The following is a 19,212-nucleotide window of genomic DNA, read 5'->3' on the forward strand; positions in this document are numbered from 1 at the left end:
GTAAAGCACTTTGACTCCACAAAAGAGGTAATAAATTGTCCTAGTGACATCCAGGTAGCCTCAGGCACTGAAATCAAATTAGATTATATTAAGAAAGAACTAAGCAAACTGGATCCAAACAAAGTACATCGAGGAGATGGAATTACTAATAAAGACCTATGGACACGTGAATTTACAGTTACATTATAACTGTTATTTATTAGGTTTTATAAATATGATGAGATTCCTCAAGACTGGAGACATGCACTTGTTAAACCTGTCATTAAGGGAACAGGAAGTAGGACAAATCCAGAGTCAAACAGACCCATAAGTTTACTTTCATGTTATGGAAAATAATGGAAAAGGTTATTTTGTTAAATTATTGCCGGAATGGAAAGGATAGGACTTGAAACCATATAACATGCATATGTTAAAACAGATCTATTATCACCTGTAACATGATGTTCTATAAAATATAATAGCTATGAAGGAAAATTGTGCTGTGATGTAATTTATATAGATTTAATGTTATCATTTGATAAGGTCATACACAAAACCTTGATCAGTAAATTAGAATAGCTAGGTATTGATGTACTCTTGATAAGATACATAGCTGCATGGCTTATAAATGGGACATGGCAATTATTATACAACTGGACTTCTGAAATTCAAGGTTATAGTCAGGGTGTCCCACAGGGCTCATTCAAGGCCCATATTTGTTTAGATTTTATCTTTCAGATCTATCATTTTCATCTAAGTTGTTCTACAATCCATTTACAGAAGACTTGAAAATGGGTAAACGGATTACATGTGTTACAGATACGGCATGCTTGCAAAAGAATTCGACTTAATTGACTATTTTGACATAGGAGAATAATATGCTGATAAATACATCAAAAATGAAGCATATGAGATTTGGGAAACATAAATTGAAAAGTGCGTATTTAATACAGCACATAGTAATTGAATGTGTACATTTATAACTAAAGTAACTAGGTATATGGGTAGATCCAGTTATGAGTTTTTCTAATCATATCAACCAATTGGTTAATGATAGTTATGAACTATAAAAGTCTAGGAAATCAAAAATGAAGTCATTGTTTGTTAATTACATTAGACCCAAACTTGAATATGGAATGATAATAAGGAAACCTTATAAGAAAACAAGCATGAGCAAACAGGAAAAAGTACAGTGGAACTATACCAAGAGCATCCATGGATGTGAAAAATTAATTTATTATGAAATACTAAAATATCTGAATGCATACAATGTATCATACAGATATTTAAGAGGAAGCCTTATTCAGTAATATACTGTAGGATATTTAGAGACAACTACCTGTAGGAATGCTTGGGGTTATAAAAACTAGTAGACAATCATCGGATAACCTATGTAGAACATTCTGTTGGAATAAGAAGTGTACTAATTGGTTCTCTGAGAGAGCAGCTGATGCATGGAATACACTACCAAATTACATTAAAGCAAGCACTAGCTTAGATAGTTTTAAGAAAAATCTGGACACTTACAATGGGAACAACTGTTTTGGTTTTGGTATACTGGCAGGCTAGAAGGGTATTATTGTCTGTGCTTTAAATATTTGTATGTATGTATGTATGTATGTATGTATGTATGTACATGCAGACTGTTACATGCCAATTCCATGCATAGCCAATGGGTACATACATAGCTTGTGTTACTGGTTGTCACTGTTGTAGCCCAGATGCTCCTGGATGATATAAATGCATACATGTTTGTCTGAACAAACCATTCACAGGTGCAAGTCTGTATCTTACAAAAATGCCATTCACCTAGGGCTTGCTTTATGAATATTCATTAAGTAGTCACCAGCCCAGATTCCACATCCAAACCACTGCCAGGTATGAAGGTTTTCTCACTATTCTTGATAATGGACACCAGAACATCCTGCTTGTTTGTAAGATGCCCCTGTGTTGGTGGCCCAATCTCACTGGTCAAATAGTGGTCAACTAGTGTCTGACAATTTCATGTGCTTTGAGCCCGGAATGCAGTAATATATCAGTGATCTTGGAATATATCATTTACCACACCCTGTTGTGGCTGACCAAAGCACTGATGTCCAGCACCAGTCCTTGCCACACCTCATCCTGAAAGCCCTGTCAGCTTACTCAAAGATAGACATGCCATGCTTGTGCAAGGCCTGCAGGAGTACCTTGCTCCTGTATGAAGATCTACTTCAGTGGTTGCTGTCCCTTCAGACCCATGTTAAAAGATGTATATCTGAGTGTTACACATATAGATCAGTGTGTGTTTGCATGACCATCCATGTCAATCAGCAATTGTTTTATAATTGTCCCCAGTGTTGTTGCAGGGGCTATAGCTTTGTGCATTACTACAGTGTAACCATTCTAATGTAGTGCCATATTATGGCAGCTGCAGACATGTCAACTGTACTTGTTTTTTCTCACATATGTGCCAACACATTCTGTCCCTGGTGTACTGGTGCCCCCATCCCCTGCAGTATATCATATTGTCTGTGTGCATATGGCATAGTCTGGAGGCACCTACATGGTAGACTATAACTGAGCCTGTCTTTGCCTCCTGTCCCCTGTCTAGTTGAGACCCCACCTCCTAACAGAGTTATGCCAGTTTACTGTACCTGTCAGGTTGAACCCCTTCTACACAGGGCTGCCACCTATCCTGCTACTTCGCCCTGCCCTATAATGTTGACCCCCCATGCCCAACAAGACTGCAACCCATTCTTCTTGCCCTTTTTGTTCTGTTAATTTGCTCTCCCACCAGTCTCATGCCCTTGGCAGTGTTACCACACTCAGTCTAGTGCTGTATGACAGGAATTTTGGGTGAATAAGGTGATTTAACATGGTCTCTGAATTGCACCAGTAACATGATGTGTGATCACCCCTGTTCTACTGTTCATTGTCCATTTCTGATCCTGTACAGTCTGGGAATCACAGAGGGTATGCATGTCTGAGAAGCTTGCCTGCACTAAGTACATTTTGCATTGCCTAATGACCATAGATAGCATGCTACATCACTACCTCTCTTACCTGTTTTTGGGTTTGAGGTCACTCAGAATGTGCATGACTGTGAAACCTGGCTAAACTAATATCACCTTGTAATGTGCTACAGCCCATGTGCATTGCGCTACTCTGCTGCCAGTCAATGTGTGTTATGTAATGTCTGCAAAGTCTGGCCATATACCCTGTCCATCATTTTAGCTTTTGGACTTGATGAGGTGAGTGGACATGGCCTTTGCAGGAAGGGAACCTGACAAGGCTCCCACATGGTTCAGCAGGGAGTGTAAGAGAATGTAAAAGCTTTTTATATCTGCTGCAGAGAGGTCACCAAATCACCAAGACTACCTGCTGTAAGACAGTGTTTTATAAACTAAGTGCCTGGGCAGTTTGCCAGGATGGTGAGTGCCCCTGGCTACCATGTTGGCTTCTGGACTTAACATGGTGAGAGGACATGATCCCAGCAAGATCATACCCTAAAAGGACTCCTGTGTGCTTCAGCAAGTAGTGCAAGATCTTTCTACTACTGTTGTATAGACATCAGTGAGGCCACCTGCTGGGATTTGCAATGGCCCCCTTTTATACACTGGATGACTGTCAGCAGCTTGCCAGGGCAGTGAGTGATGCTACTAGCATTACCTGCTCTGGTGAGCACTGCCATCATAAGAATAATGACCTGAAGAGGAACCACCCAGCCATTCTTTGCCAGTGGGAAGATGAGGGTATTGTAAGCAGTCTATTTCTGCATTATTTATTTTATTCTATATTTGGCTATTGAGGTAGTGCACTGAATGCAAATGATCATTTGCAGGTACTACCTGGGTGAAATAATTCACTAAGAGGGGAAAAAGTGGAACAAAGAGCCAATAAGCAGGAACTTTCAGAAACAGAGCAGAAAGTTAGAATATATAACAAAAATTGCACAATAGTAATTAACAGAGGTAGCAACAATTATGAAAGAAATCTATATTTTACATGATTATATTTCTGGTTTACATCACGGTGGAAGCGCTGCGGGGTAATAAGAGTCAGGGTGGGTGCGATGGCTGAGATTAATTTAAGAGGTAGTAGTTGAGAGGGAGTACGAATAAGGGTTGAGAGGTCCTGAGATGATGTGACCTGTTGTGTGATAACTACAGTTTGATATATATAGCCGGTACGTAAAAATCAACTGCCAATCATTAGCAGACCAGAGTTCCGCTGTGGTGACCCCTAACCGGGAAAAGCCGAAAGACACAAACAATATTTTTTTTTAAGTTGAGTACTTATGGCGGGGAACTGTCAATGTAGTTCCTTTAGGAGGGAGGGGATTCCCATGGTTTAGAAGCAAGGATGTAGAAAGAGTGTTTAGTGCAATGTAGCCTGGTTTATTAGGGGTGGAGTGAGAGTTGGGAGAGGGGACTGAAGTTGTACTCTGTGTGTGTGTGTGTGTGTGTGTGTGTGTGTGTGTGTGTGTGTGTGTGTGTGTGTGTGTGTGTGTTTGCTTTGGTATAAAGTTTGGCAGCTAGTATTTGGAATGAGTTAGACTGGAGTAGTTTGAAGATGAAAAAGCCTAGTAGCAGTTCTACTCTGCACTGCAATGGGAATCATTTGGCTTTTCTGAGGGTTAGGTGGTGGTGTGCATTTGAAGGTGTGTTAGTAATGAAGTGACATTTTGCTTTTGATGGTCTGTAGTGTGGAGAAGGTTTTCTTAGATGTTGTGGCTATTAGTAATATATATTCATGTTGGACTGAAGGACTCCTTTGTGTATAGCAGCCTTGGCTGGGATGGATAGGTAGGTTGAAATTTTTGTAGCCAAGAAGAAACGAGAAGTGAGTTAACTTTTGTCCTTGCTTTCTTAATTTGGGTATGGAATGTTAGTGACTGGTCTAGACAAAAGAAAGTATTTGAAGAAGTTCATTGTTTCCATCAGTGTGCAACAAAGAATAGTGATATTGAGTGATCTGGCAATTTTTTTTAATTTTTGGGTGTTCCTAAATAGCATGATTTTTGTTTTTATGAGGTAAAGTATTAGTTTGTGGTTAATGAGCCAGAAATTGATTGAACTGAGGTCTGTTTGCAGTTGTGTTTCAATTACAGTGTTGTGGTTAGACCTAAAGATTACCATGCCATCATCATGGAAGATGGGTTGCTACACTGGAAAGTCATAAGGTGGTTTACCACTGAAATTAGAGAGGAGAATAGGAGCTAGGATAGAACTTTGAGGACCCTCCACTGAAAGAAGTGTGGGCTGGGAGAAGGAAGAGCCTAATTTAACTTTGAAGAATCTGTTTGACAAAAAGTCTTGGAACAATGTGAGGAGAATGTCATCATTTACTACAAACTGTCCAGAATCCACTTTGTTTTATGGCAAGTAGATGATGTTGTTAAACACAGCTTGATGGATATTAATGAATTTTTTAGCACTTTGCCAAGGGTGGGTAGGATGGAAATAAGACAAAAGTGTGAAGTATTTTGAAGTCTAAACTGTTTTGTTATTGTTGTTGCTGTTGTTGTTTGTGGAGGTGGGGGAAATGGGTGCTGTTTTCCAGATGATTGGTAATATATTTTGTGTCAAGCAAAGGTTAAAGATGTGATGAAGTGGCTAGGTTAGAAATTCCCTGCAATGGTAGATAAACCAGGGAACATTTGGTCTGAACCTGGGGAGATACTGTGGGCAGGTTTTCAAGTAGGTTACTGATTGCTTTAGGTTAGATTTTTTTTGAAGCAGAGGGGGAATGAAGGATGTGGGTAGTGGAGATGTTTGAGGAGGGTATCTGAATTCTCTGACAAAGTCATAACAGGTGAGTGGTCCTTGATTTGTTTGGATTATCTACAGAAAGGATTTGTTGTCAGAAGATTTGCATCCAATGAGCAAACTGACCTTGTGCCAAAAATGTTTGAGTTTAAGAAGTGAAAATTGCATGTTGTTGAGATGCTTTGCTTTGCATCTCCTTATGGATGGTTTAGTCAAGTTTCAGAGGCTGGCAATGCTAACATGGTTGTCAAGAACTGGATTATTTTTCCAAGGCTGCCAGACTTCTCCCTTTTAAAGTGAAAAGCGATTTAAGATCTTTAGTGAGTCATGGGATTTGTTCTTGCTTATAAAAGGTGTTTTACCAGGGGGAATAATTTGCCTGGGAATTGGAGAAGCTAATAGTCTTGGGCTGTAGCTGCTACGCTAGAGTTTTAGATGTTTGGTATAGTAGAATAGTTAAAGGTTTTCAGATGTTTTTTCAATGTGCTGATATTTTGTGTGGAATGGATTTTAGTAGAGGTCAATTGAGAGAGATTTTACAGACATATTGATGATCTGAAAGTTTACAAGTGGGTGATTTCTGAAGGTATGAGGAAGAATGGAAATGTATGAGATAATTAATGGTTCATTAGTGATTAGTAAGTAGGTCAAGAGCTGAGTGGTTGTTGGAGTGCAGATTAAGGCGGGTAGTTTTGGTGGTTTGCTGTCATAGATTCTTGTTGGCTAGAAATTTGAAATTGTCTTTTGGGAGGAGAACTAAGAAACTGATGTTGCAATTCTGCAGGATAACCAGATGTTTGTTTTTGCTGTAGAGCCCCTTCATATTGAAGTTGGTGTCAGAAAGTACTTCAGAGATTACAGATTTGAATAAACTATATACAGATAAAGGAAGTGGAAGATACACTGCTGCAATAAGAGTTAATTTTTTCTTGGTGCTGAATTTTAGGAGGGCCTAGTTGAGGATTTGTGGCTGTTGAAGTCTTGGCTTTGGCTAGCATAATGGGCTTAAGATGGCTTTTGTACAAAAATTAACATCCCTGGGTCTTGTGTCATACTCATAATTGTATTAGGGGAGTAGGTACTGAAAGTTGGATCTGCTTGGTTTGATCCAAGATTTAGTGACAGCTGTAATGTCTGGGTTTTGGAAAGAAAGGAAGACATTTACTGGTTGGATCTATCGGCAATGTTTTATGCATTGATGACGGCACAGGGGATGTAGGAGTCTGCACAGTTTGTGGATGAAGAGAGCGGTTGAAACGTTCTGGCTTAGTTTCAATGTTGGATTGCAGGCATGTTGAGCTATGGCTGGAAGCTGCATAGCCATACCTTCTACGGTGCTGGTCAGTTTAAATGGACTTGGGCGAATGAAATGTGAACATTGTTGCTGCCCAAGATAGTCTAGTGAGAGCAAGCCAATATAAGTTTGGAGAGTTTCCAGAAAGACACACCAGCACTCACAAATGACAAGCAAGGCCTTGTTATAGATTATGTTTCACTTTCAAATAGCATCAGAGTTACTACACACTTTACTTGTTTTTGAAAATAGCACTGCAGGTAGCTATGCAGTAGAGATGAGTGGTGCTCTTCAGGGGGGAAAACAGTATTCCAAGGCACAGTTTTTGCAACTAAGAAGGCTGCAGCACTCTGATCCTTTTGTCATTGCAAAGCTGCTTATATGGGAGTATCCTCTAATAAGTGAGGGCATCTAGGCTGGCTACAGCTTTAGCCACATCACAGTGCTGGAGTGTTGAACTTTGTCACTGGAATGTAGGTCTTCCACCTGTATCTGTTACTGCGTTCTGCTGTCAAGAAAGTATTTCTGTACACTTTGGGAGGACCATTCTGTATTATTATTTTTTTTTTTACAACAGTGAAGAGATGGGGTAATAGAATGACAAACTGACTCATCTGCCTGCAGCATTTCATGTAATATTCAGGGACAATAATAACTTCTGTGAAGATCCCATCTCTCACACAAAATACAGTAGAGGAGAGGCACTGGTATCTTAGGGCACTGCTGTGAGTAAGAGTAACATGTAACAGTATGCCACAAACTCTGTAAAGAGAGCAAATCAGGACATAGTTTAAGACAGCATATGCCTCTATGTGTTCCACCATCACTAAAGAAGGGAAATGCCTACCTCATGAGCAACAATCTCAGAATAAAATGAGTAGACAAATTGAGATGTCAGCTACAGATTTTGGGAAACCTGTTTTAAATGACTCTTCATTTTGGGGCTAAATACATTATCTCCCCTTTCTCTGTTCCTTTTCCTGCAAAGCACTTTTTCATATGTGTCTTCTTACAGTAACACTACTTGATATTAAATGGGGAGGTGAGGTTTCAATCTATCTATGTACGTCCACCAGTGTCAAATTTGTTAGGGCTTTTCACCAATGAAAAATACTGATCAAGCAACTTTTGTGTGCAGACTTGTGTGCTTCATTTTGTGTGCTATTTTTATTTCTCTGCAGTTTATAAATGTGGAGTAAGTATATTTAAGTAAGGGAGTGCAGAGGGCAAATCTCCTCACCAAAGGTGAGCAGAAGAGACTTACCTCCTAAAAAAAATGTTTTATTTTCAAGCTTTCATTGAGTTGAAGGTTCAACCATTTTTTTTCATCTGGTTGAGCTGTCAACTAGTTATAACTTGGAAAGATATAGTGGAATCATACTTAAGCACAGCTACATTCATTGCATGCTTAGCAGAACCTTATAGCTGTATATTTGTCTGTGTATAATTTGTGAAGTGACCAGCCTATATTAGGTTGGAAAACTCTGCGTGTCTCATTCTAACTGACATGTTATCTCCCTGCTCTCTTACTATCAACAATTATACTGCCGATAATTTCATGATCACCTGTCAGACTTGTCATACTAACTACTTCTCATCTTCTTGTGTTCAGCATGTAGGGCAATCACTTATAGTATATCAAATGGTGTACCATAAAAATGTCGTGGCTGAAGTGTGCGACAATGTATATCTGAAAGTAAGTTTGCACAGGTTTGTTTGTGTGAAAAAAAAACATGCCAAATGCACAACAGTGAATGGTATTGTGCATTCGCTGTGGTGACTTTGGCATATTGAGTGCAGATCGCACTATAGTGGGGATCGGGAAATGTACCCTTTCCCTCACTGTAGTGTGATCTCAGAGTTTGTGTGTATATATATATATATCTTCTTCTTCTTTTGGCTGCTCTTGTTAGGGGTCGCCACAGCAGATTAACTGTTTCCATTTCTTCCTGTCCTCTGCATCTTGCTCTGTCACACCAACCACCTGCATGTCCTCTCTCACCACATCCATAAACCTTATCTTAGGCCTCCCTCTTTTCCTGTTACCTGGCAGCTTCATCCTTAGCATCTTTTTCCCAATATACTCTGCATCCCTCCTCAGCACATGTCCAAACCAACGTAATCTTGCCTCTCTGGCTTTGTCTCCAAACCTTCCAAACTGGGCTGACCCTCTAATATACTTATTCCTAATCCTGTCCATCCTCGTCACACCCAGTGCAAATCTTAACATCTTCAACTCTGCCACATCAAGCTCTGACTCCTGCCTTTTTGTCAATGCCACTGTCTCCAACCCATATAACATAGCTGGTCTCACTACCCTCTTGTAGACCTTCCCTTTCACTCTTACTGGTACTCGTCTGTCACAAATCACTCCTGACACTCTTCTCCACCCACTCCATCCTGTCTGTACTCTCTTCTTCACCTCTCTTCCACACTCACCATTACTCTGAACTGTTGATCCCAAGTACTTAAACTCATCCACCTTCACCACCTCTACTCCCTCCATCCTCACCATTTCTCTATCCTCCCTCTCATTCACACACATATATTCTGTCTTAGTCCTGCTGACCTTCATTCCTCTTCTCTCTAGAGCATATCTCCACCTCTCCAGAGTCTCCTCCACCTGTTCCCTACTCTCACTACAGATCACAATTTCATCTGCAAACATCATAGTCCATGGGGACTCCTGTCTGATCTCGTCTGTCAACCTGTCCATCACCATTGCAAATAAGAAATGGCTCAGAGCTGATCCTTGATGTAATCCACCTCCACCTTAAACGCATCTATCACTCCCAGCGCAGACATCAGTGCTGTCACACTACCCTCGTACATATCTTGTACCACTCTTACATACTTCTCTGACACTCCCGACTTCCTCATACAATACCACAACTCCTCTCTAGGCACCCTGTCATATGCTTTCTCTAAATCCAAAAAGACACAATGCAACTCCTTCTGACCTTCTCTGTACTTCTCCACCAATACTCTCAGAGCAAACATCACATCTGTAGTGCTCTTTCCCAGCATGAAACCATACTGCTGATCACTATTCATCACCTCCCTTCTTAATGTAGCTTCCACTATTCTTTCCCATAACTTCATGCTGTGACTGATCAGTTTAATCCCTCTGTAGTTACTACAGCTCTGCACATAACCCCTATTAAAAATCGGTACCAAAACACTTTTTCTCCATTCCTCAGGCATTCTCTCACTTTCCAAGATTTCATTAAACAATCTAGTTAAAAACTCCACTGCCATTTCACCTAAACACCTCCATGCTTCCAAAGGAATGTCATCTGGACCAACAGCCTTTCCATTCTTCATCCTCTTCATAGCTATCCTTACTTCCTCCTTGCTAATCCACTGCACTTCATGATTCACTATCCGCACATCATCCAACCTTCTCTCCCTCTCATTCTCTTCAGTCATCAACCCCTCAAAGTACTATTTCCATTTGCTCAACACACTCTCCTCACTTGTGAGTACATTTCCCTCATTATCCTTTATCACCCTTACCTGCTGTACATCTTTACTAGCTCATTCCCTCTGTCTAGCCAATCGGTACAGGTCCTTTTCTCCCTCCTTAGTGTCTAACCTTTTATACAATTCTTCATACGCCTTATCCTTAGCCTTCGCCACCTCTCTCTTTGCCATGCACCTCATCTCATTATACTCTTTGTCTACTTTCTTTATCTCTTTGACAATCCCACTTCTTCTTCACCAGCCTCTTTCTCTGTATACTCTCCTGTACTTCTTCATTCCACCACCAGGTCTCCTTGTCCTCCTTCCTCTTTCCAGATGTCACACCAAGCACCTTTCTAGCCATCTCTCTTACTAGCTCTGCTGTAGTTACCCAGCTATTTGGTAACTCTTCACTGTCACCCAGTCCCTGTCTTAACTCTTCCCTGAACACCACCTCACAATTACCCTTTTTCAATTTCCACCATTTGATCCTTGGTGCTGCCCTCACACTCATCCTCCTCTTCTTGGTCACCAATGTCATCCTACAAACCACCATCCTATGCTGCCTAACTACACTTTCCCCTGCCACCACTTTACAGTCTCCAATCTCCTTCAGACTGGCCCTTCTACATAAGATATAATCCACCTGTGTGCATCTTCCTCCATTCTTGTATGTCACCCTATGCTCCTCCCTCTTGTTAAAATACGTATTCACCACAGCCATGTCCATCCTTTTTGCAAAATCCACTACCATCTGACCTTCTGCATTCCTTTGCTTAACACCATACCTACCCATCACTTCCTCATCCCCTCTGTTCCCTTCACCAACATGCCCATTGAAATCTGCTCCAATCACCAGTCTCTCACCCTTGGGTACAATCATTGCCACTTCATCCAACTCACTTCAAAATTTTTCTTTCTCATCCATCACACACCCAACTTGTGGAGCATATGCATTAACAACATTCATCATTACACCATCAATTTCCAGCTTCATAAACATCACTCTATCCGACACTCTTTTCACCTCCAAAACACTTAGCATACTGTTCCTTCAGGATAATGCCTACGCCATTTCTCCTACCATCCACACCATGATAAAACAATTTGAAACCACCTCTGATACACCTAGCCTTGCTCCCCTTCCATCTGGTCTCTTGCACACACAATATATCAACCTTCCTTCGGTCCATCATATCAGCTAGCTCTCTCCCTATACCAGTCATACTGCCAACATTCAAAGTTCCGAACTTCACTATAAGTAGCAGGGGGGTGCAGCAGGGCTTGTCCCCCTGAAAAATATGTGTTGTATGACACCGGATGTGGTGGTATGTTTGAAAAATGTCAACAATTCGATTTCAAATTGTCATTTTTTTTTTCGTTTGTTCTTTTTCTCATTTGCGATCATAAGTTTCGACAATGTTTTTCGAGTATGTGAGCACTCGCAGCAAACATGTTTGAAATTATGATAGTAAACCTATCAAAATACATTATTTATGCTTGCACCTGCAGCATTGAGGGATAAAACCCTAACTATGGCCTGGGTGGCATAGGTTCAAATAGGAGTGGAGACAGGAAGGATGGGATTGACTATCCTGGGAAAGAGGGATGGTGGTACCTACTCAGCTCATGTTTGAGAACAGGGACTTATCGTGATGTGAGGAGATGATGCTGAAGACATGAGTGTGACCACCCAGGACAGAGAAAGAAGATTTTATCAGTAATCCCATATGCTCTAAAGGAGGAACATAGGAGGTCCTTGTGGTGATGCGAGGGCTCACATCGCCACCAGGATTGGGAACAGGCCATAAAATAAAAATGATCTCATTGCAGGGATGCCAGTGAGAGCAGAATGCACACTCATTTCTAATTGGATGATGGCTCTCCATCAAACAGCATAACGTCTGACTGAGGAGAGGCCTCTGACTGAGGTCTTCATTCACAAGAGCAAAAATGATATAAAAATGCATTGTTTATAAATGTAATGTATTTACATACATCCACCTCCTGCAGACATTGAAAAGGGAATGCTTGTAGTGACAGAACTGTGATTGCAGTCATCTTGCTTCTGTAATGACAGAGCATCTGCTGAAGAACAAGGATTTATTATGATATGGGAAGGTAGTGCAGAGTGGACATGGGGCCACTGACAGTAGCCAGTGTCATAGGTGATCCTTGTGATGGCAGTGCATAATCAATCTATCTTGAACAATAAAACTAAAATGCAATTATTAATTCTTATTTAGCTATAAAAAGAAACAAAGAAATATCTACATTATCTCATACCTTTAACCACACCAATGAGTTTTAGTATTCCATTAGGAGTACTTGAGGTATATTCTCTCACCCAGATGTTTAGTTCATCACTCTGGTTACCACTGTTGTAGTAGTAAAACTGTAAGCACTGAAATCCTCTTTTTGGATATAGGAATCTGCTTTCAAGAAAGGCGTTCTTCCCTGCCACTCCAGACTGTGTATCAAAGTGCATGAAGTAACCTGTAGCTGTAAAACAGAGATAAATATAACCATGCACATAAAATTAAATATGTACTTTATCAGAACGTCAAATAATGAATAGTAGAGATATCATGATATGTTATTAAGAAATTATTTTTGTGAGAATTGTAAAATGTAATACTATATTTGACATAGTCACATTTCTTAACTGCAGTAAATTTGTAGCACTTATTTATATAAATCTTGCTGACTTTATACACCACACCAGGCTGACTCTTGTATAAATGCAGCAAGAAGAAATGCAAATGAGCAGAGACTTGATAAGAAATTTAGAAGGAAAATTAAAAGAGGCCTACATACCTACATGCATGAAAAGTTATTTGCAAAAAATGTAGCTGTGAAATCAAATATGCAGTATACATGCATTATCTAAGTTATGAAGACATAATGAACATTTGTATTTACAGAGCATATGTACAAACACACAGAATATATCTGAAAACACAGGGCTCTACATTGGTCAAAGAACAACTATTTGAAGGCTATTCAGTTGAAGTGGAATAATCCAAACTGCATTATAAAGAAATTCAGTCTTGAAATTCAGAGCTTTTTTTGTATCTGTGTCAGTAAAGTGCCCAATACCTGCCATGTAGACAGATATCCCCTACATATTTGTTTATAACAATAGCTGACATTGCTGCATCTCAGATAAAAAGGCTGGAATGACTTCACAAAAATGCCATTTGAGTCAGTCCAGCACAGCTCAGTAGTCTTCATCAGCTGGTCAGTAAGTAATTGTACTATTCCCACATGCATCTAGCAGTATGCTACAGAGAGCTGAGATTATAAACTATTAATACAGTTTATCGTGTAACAGAATAGTTGACTCATACATTCATATTCTGTGATTACTAACAAGTAGCTTCACCATTGCCAACCACTAGGATTGCCACTGAAAAGAGACATTTTGCCTAGTGAATCCTACTTGGCAATAGTTTAGCAGGAAAGCAATAAAGGTCTGACAGGTTGTACTTTTCTGGGTAATTAAAAGTGTTATGAGGCTCAGTACTGCAGGTGGAGGGCTTCTCCAACACTGAAAGGAGATGCCTATTACATTTATTTTATTTTTTAAGTATATGTATATATATATATATATATATATATATATATATATATATATATATATATACACACACACATACATATATATATATATATATATATATATATATATATATATCTTGTTTTTTTATGTAAAAGTTCATCCACCAAATGTTTCAAAGTTGGAGTAAGTATTTTACATCTAAAATATAAATGATATAAGTATTTAATGCCCATACAACACACACACACACACACACACACACACACACACACACACACACACACACACACACACACACACACACGTTATTGCATTAGTTACACAGAGGCAAATAACTGTATTATTATTTTTCTTTATTTTTCCAGCTTAGTGAGGGGGAAATAAAACAAGTCTTTGTAATTATTGAAGCAGCTACTATTGCTAGTAAAGTTGCTGATTAATTTGTTTCTTTTTATTTACTTGTTTTTATTTTATACTCACTAAACAACAAAGGGATGTTTAGCAGGTGTTAAATGTTTTCTGCTTTTTTCAGGCCATGCTTCATGGCAGCTTAATATAAGTTCATAGTTATATACTAGGCTAATGATCACCAGGGCCTTTATAAGCCCAGCCATGCAATCTAACCCCATTTTGTCTCTATGTATCATGGGTGCTTATTATGATGGGGTGTGTTAGGGAGTTTCTAGAAGTTATGTGGGGGGTATTTTAGTTTGAGCATTACTGTCTGCCTCTGTCTATCAGAGAAATGCTGGAAAGACCTGGGGAGAAATTCTGATTTCTCATCCATTGGTCAAGGTTACTCTTAAATAGGGCTAAGGATGGACTCTGCTTCACATGGATGGGGAGCCTGTTCCATATAATGAGGATCTTCTGAGACACATATCTGTCTCACCAACATGTCATATTTATTTCACAAGCAAAATTTAAATATTTGGATTTAGTAGTTCTGATGCTGTCAATTTTGGTAGATGTGAAAAAGGTTCATCAGAACTGGATCTGATGATGCCTTGCATGCCAGGCATAGATCACCTCTCAGTAACCTGTAAGAGACAAAGTGTAGAGACAGGGATTTAAGACAATCCATATAGTGTTTATACCCTGGATTCTACTGGTAAGGAACCTTCGTAGACATTCTAACTGTTGCATATATCCTGTCAGGTGCATGCCGAAGAAGACATTATACTCAATGATGGGTCTTATAAGGGCTATATAAAGTGGCACTATGATGTCCTTGGACCTGGGTGTCATGCCCTTACTTATAAGTAGGAATGGCCCCAGCACAGAGTCCTGAGGCACCCTGCTGGTGACCTGTCTCTTAGTGAAGGTAGTATCACCAATCCTGAATTCCTGGAGTCTGTCTGACAACAAGCTCGCAATCCAACAAGTTATATAGGAGTTTATGCCTAGTTTGGTGAGTTTGTCATCTATACCAATGTAGAGTATTGTATTGAACTCCTTAGATAGGTCAAAGGTAGGCAGTGTACATCATTTTTCCTTCATATTCTACTCTGGTGACCTTCTCAAAAAAGCCCACCAGCTTTAATAGGCATTATTTTCCCTTGATAAGACCAGACTGGGTTGGGTCCATTGTCTGAAAGTTGCCTATATTTTTGTTCAGCATTTCCATGATAGTTTGTTCCATGGCTTTGCATATAAGAGAAGTCGAACGAATAGGTCTATAGTTTGTAGGGTCAGTTGATGGTCCACCTTTGTGAAGTAGGATAATCATTGCAATCCCTCAATATGCCATTGTGAAACTGCAGACTTGTTTTTAATCGGGTGATATCTGCACATTAATACTCCATTGGAAAATTTTGATTCTCTAATAGGGTATCAATATAGGATTTGCCCATTATCTAACAGTAATTATAACATCCAGAACTATAGTCAAGGGCTTAATTATTAGTATCAATTTCTTTAAAAACAATGGTGTATTATATTCCCCAGGATTTACTAATCTTCTGTGTAAGACTAGATTAGTCTTACACGGAAGCTCCAGTCTAAGAGTATGACGGCAGCACACCATGCATATTAATGAGGGTACGCTGCCTCTAAAGCTTACACAGAGCATGGGTGAGTGTAGTGGGTGTGTCGGACTGCCAAGCTGTCCACAAATCCACGCCCCTGCAATGACAAAACTCGAGAAATGTCGAGTTACATGAGCGAGTCCGCTCACATGTGCACATTGTAACACTACACTCCCCCATATGTTAAACCTCGTACAAATTTAAAAATTAAAAGAAATTTTTTTTTTGTTTTATTTCTGATATAGCTGCCCGTATTTGCGAGTGTTAGCGTGAGTTTGCCCATTGCTTAGCTACAGTTAGCAGCTTAGACACCGAAGAGGATAATAAGAAAAATATATGCAAATTAAGCAAAATAGCGATAGTGTAGCGGTTAGAGCCTTCTCATAAAGAAGAGGCATTCCCAGTTCGAGTCCCACTACTGCACATTCCATTTTCTGTTAGAAATCTATATACAAAAATATTTCGTGACATTTATCATGTTTTGTGAAAAGCATTCAAATGTTATATGTAGTAGTGAATGAATTATATATATATATATATATATATATATATATATATATATGAAGGTGAAACGGTTATGCATTCTGAGGCATGAGTAACTTATTTTAAGTAATATAAAGCAATGCTAAGCACATTTTACCAGTAATGAGCATATTTAAATCCAATTGCTCGTAGCTGAGCACCACGTTAACAAGCACAATGTCTTTGCACACAGCACCAACCAGCACAACTACAATGTATTTGCGAGTAGCTGTGCACCGCGCTAACCAGCGCAACATCAGGCAACATCGGGCAATGTCGGGCAACGTCGAGCAACATTTGGCAAAGTCGGGCAAACATGTGCAAAGTCAGCTAAACACGGCCACACCTCCTTTACTGTACCTTAACCATTCAGGTCTGGCCAGTAGGAAAATAAAAAGCAGTGAGAGGGCTCGAACTCAGGATACTGTGCACTATAGTCACAGTACATAACCACTAAGTAATGACAGCATTTCATAACCATGCACTCTCAGCAGACACATATCTATCAAAGGAATTTTAAACATTGCCAACATCAGCTAAGCAGGTGTGCCTACAGCTGAGTTTTTTCAAAACTGGCCAATCACAAATAAGTGCAGGAAATGAAGCATATTTAAGCTCCACAGGTGGGAATACTTGCCATAACTAGTTGTAGCTCCCTCCTGCAGTCAGCATGGCCGGTGTTGGAGAAGGCACTTGGTTTCAAGCACAACGCTGGGGCATTGAGGTCCAAAGTAATGGTTTGGCTCCTTGTCCACAATCATGAGGAAAGACTCCTGAGGGGCCAGTACCAGGGCACCTAATATAAAACGGAGTCCTGGAACAGTCTTGCTCGTGATCTCACCAGTGCCACTGGCGTTCCTCGGACTAGTGAGCAGGTCAGGCACCATTATTCTGACCTGAAGTGATGTAAGGAGGATCAACTGGACCAGTGGATCCAGGAATCCCGTGCAATGCCTAATGCCCCAGTACTAAGTAGCCATTGTATTAAGTAGTTAAGAATTGCTATGCTTGTCTATGCTATGGATAGGTATGTCTCAATATCACTGCATTTACTTCACAGCTGCGGGTGTCTGGGCTATGAATCAGCAAACCCATGAAGATAGGTTGCAAAGGCTGAGTCATCAGGCAGGTTAGTAATTATTCTGCATGTACTGTTATATAAAATAAATGAGAGAGCCTTCAAAAAGTGTTTTAACCCTATAAATAAAGGTGTAATAATCCTTTAATAAATGTATAATTCCTGGAGTGCGTCTGTGTCATTTTCTTTGATATGTTGTTGTACTGTTGTATTTTACAAATAGTACTGTTGTATTAAGCAGTGTTAACCCACACTTGGGTAGGCCCATATAACGTGGATGAAGGGAGTGCCAGTAGCTTTTATGCATATTTACAGCCCTCAACTGTTGGTTCATGCCCAGCATGTACAGGTTAATCTGGCACATGAGTAGCTTGGTATGGTGTTCCCCAGAAATGGCAGTGTGCTGCCAGAAATGTAGGGAGCTGTTAACATATAACTGGTACTTTCACCTGAACATATATAGATAATTATATGAAAGTAGAGCTGTCAGTGTACCATCATAGCAGTAGTGTGTGTGAGCAACTCTCAAAATATGTAGCAGTAACATCTGCATCTTGGACAGTTTGTATGTAAGATACAGCTCATTTATACAATGATCTAGCAAAATCCAATTGCACAATATAAGGACATTGAGTAGTGTAATAATACATGTAAGGGACATATAACTGCAGTTAATAGGAATGTAGTGAAAATTAGAAGGATATATAAGTTGTTAATTGAGCTATCATTTTCCACCCTACTGTATGTGCATAAAAAATGCAATTCCACACCTCAGTCGGTATGTCTAATCTCAAAACATTTGTTGGGACATATGTCCTATTGGTTTATAAATATTTGCATTTATTTCTATGCATGTGCCCTGTTAAAATACCACAATATTGGTGGCCTGTTGCCATAAATTCAACCTGCATGCTGTTGTAATGTCCACTATTGTTCTATATATGCATGTGTTATCCTTGCTTTTCAACTGTTGACAATCTGGTGTGTTGGGTTAATGGGAATACTTCTGCATGCTGTTATAACTAATTGGGAATGCTGTTGACTGTTACTAACCCATATCTTTATTAAACTCTCCAAAACAGTTCGTATGGGAAGGCCGGTCCCAGCGGACCCACCTGTCCCACCTCACCTGGCCATGGCACTTGACACCAGCAGGTCCGGTGCCCAGCCTGGGACCTGTTCCTCCATGGGCCCTGTGCCACCTTTGGTTGGAAGTGCTGCAGGAGATGGGGCTTGGCCCCCCCCGTGCAAGCATGGGTGGAAGAGGGCCACCTATCACCCTTCAAACGGTCTGGGCTGTGGTGCATATAGAGATTGAACGTTCTGTTGCAGAACCTCTACGCCAGCTTGAGGCACGAGTGGTGCAACTCCCAGGTCAGCCTGCCCCTCCTACACAGCCCCCATCACAGCCACTCTCTGGGCTATGAAGGTGCAGTAGTGACTGCAGTGGTGACTGCCCATGGGTGGGGACCTCAGTCCCACTGTTTCCATCTGTGGTCTCATGGGCTTGCAATTTTCAAACATCCCTCCCCGTCAAA

General features: G+C 40.1%; 1 protein-coding gene across 1 annotated transcript in view; it reads right to left on the reverse strand.

Moving 5' to 3' along the window:
* The window catches only part of LOC122797066 (meprin A subunit beta-like), a 380,136-nt gene that overhangs the window by 152,525 nt on the left and 208,399 nt on the right, over window positions 1-19,212 (reverse strand). Inside the window, exon 7 of the mRNA XM_044065841.1 lies at window positions 12,772-12,987. Within this exon, the coding sequence (XP_043921776.1) occupies window positions 12,772-12,987 (216 nt within the window). The remainder of the gene's footprint in view (window positions 1-12,771; window positions 12,988-19,212) is intronic.

Source organism: Protopterus annectens, chromosome 3.part0, assembly GCF_019279795.1.
Source record: "Protopterus annectens isolate FY-2018-M chromosome 3.part0, PAN1.0, whole genome shotgun sequence".
Lineage (NCBI taxonomy): Eukaryota > Metazoa > Chordata > Ceratodontiformes > Protopteridae > Protopterus > Protopterus annectens.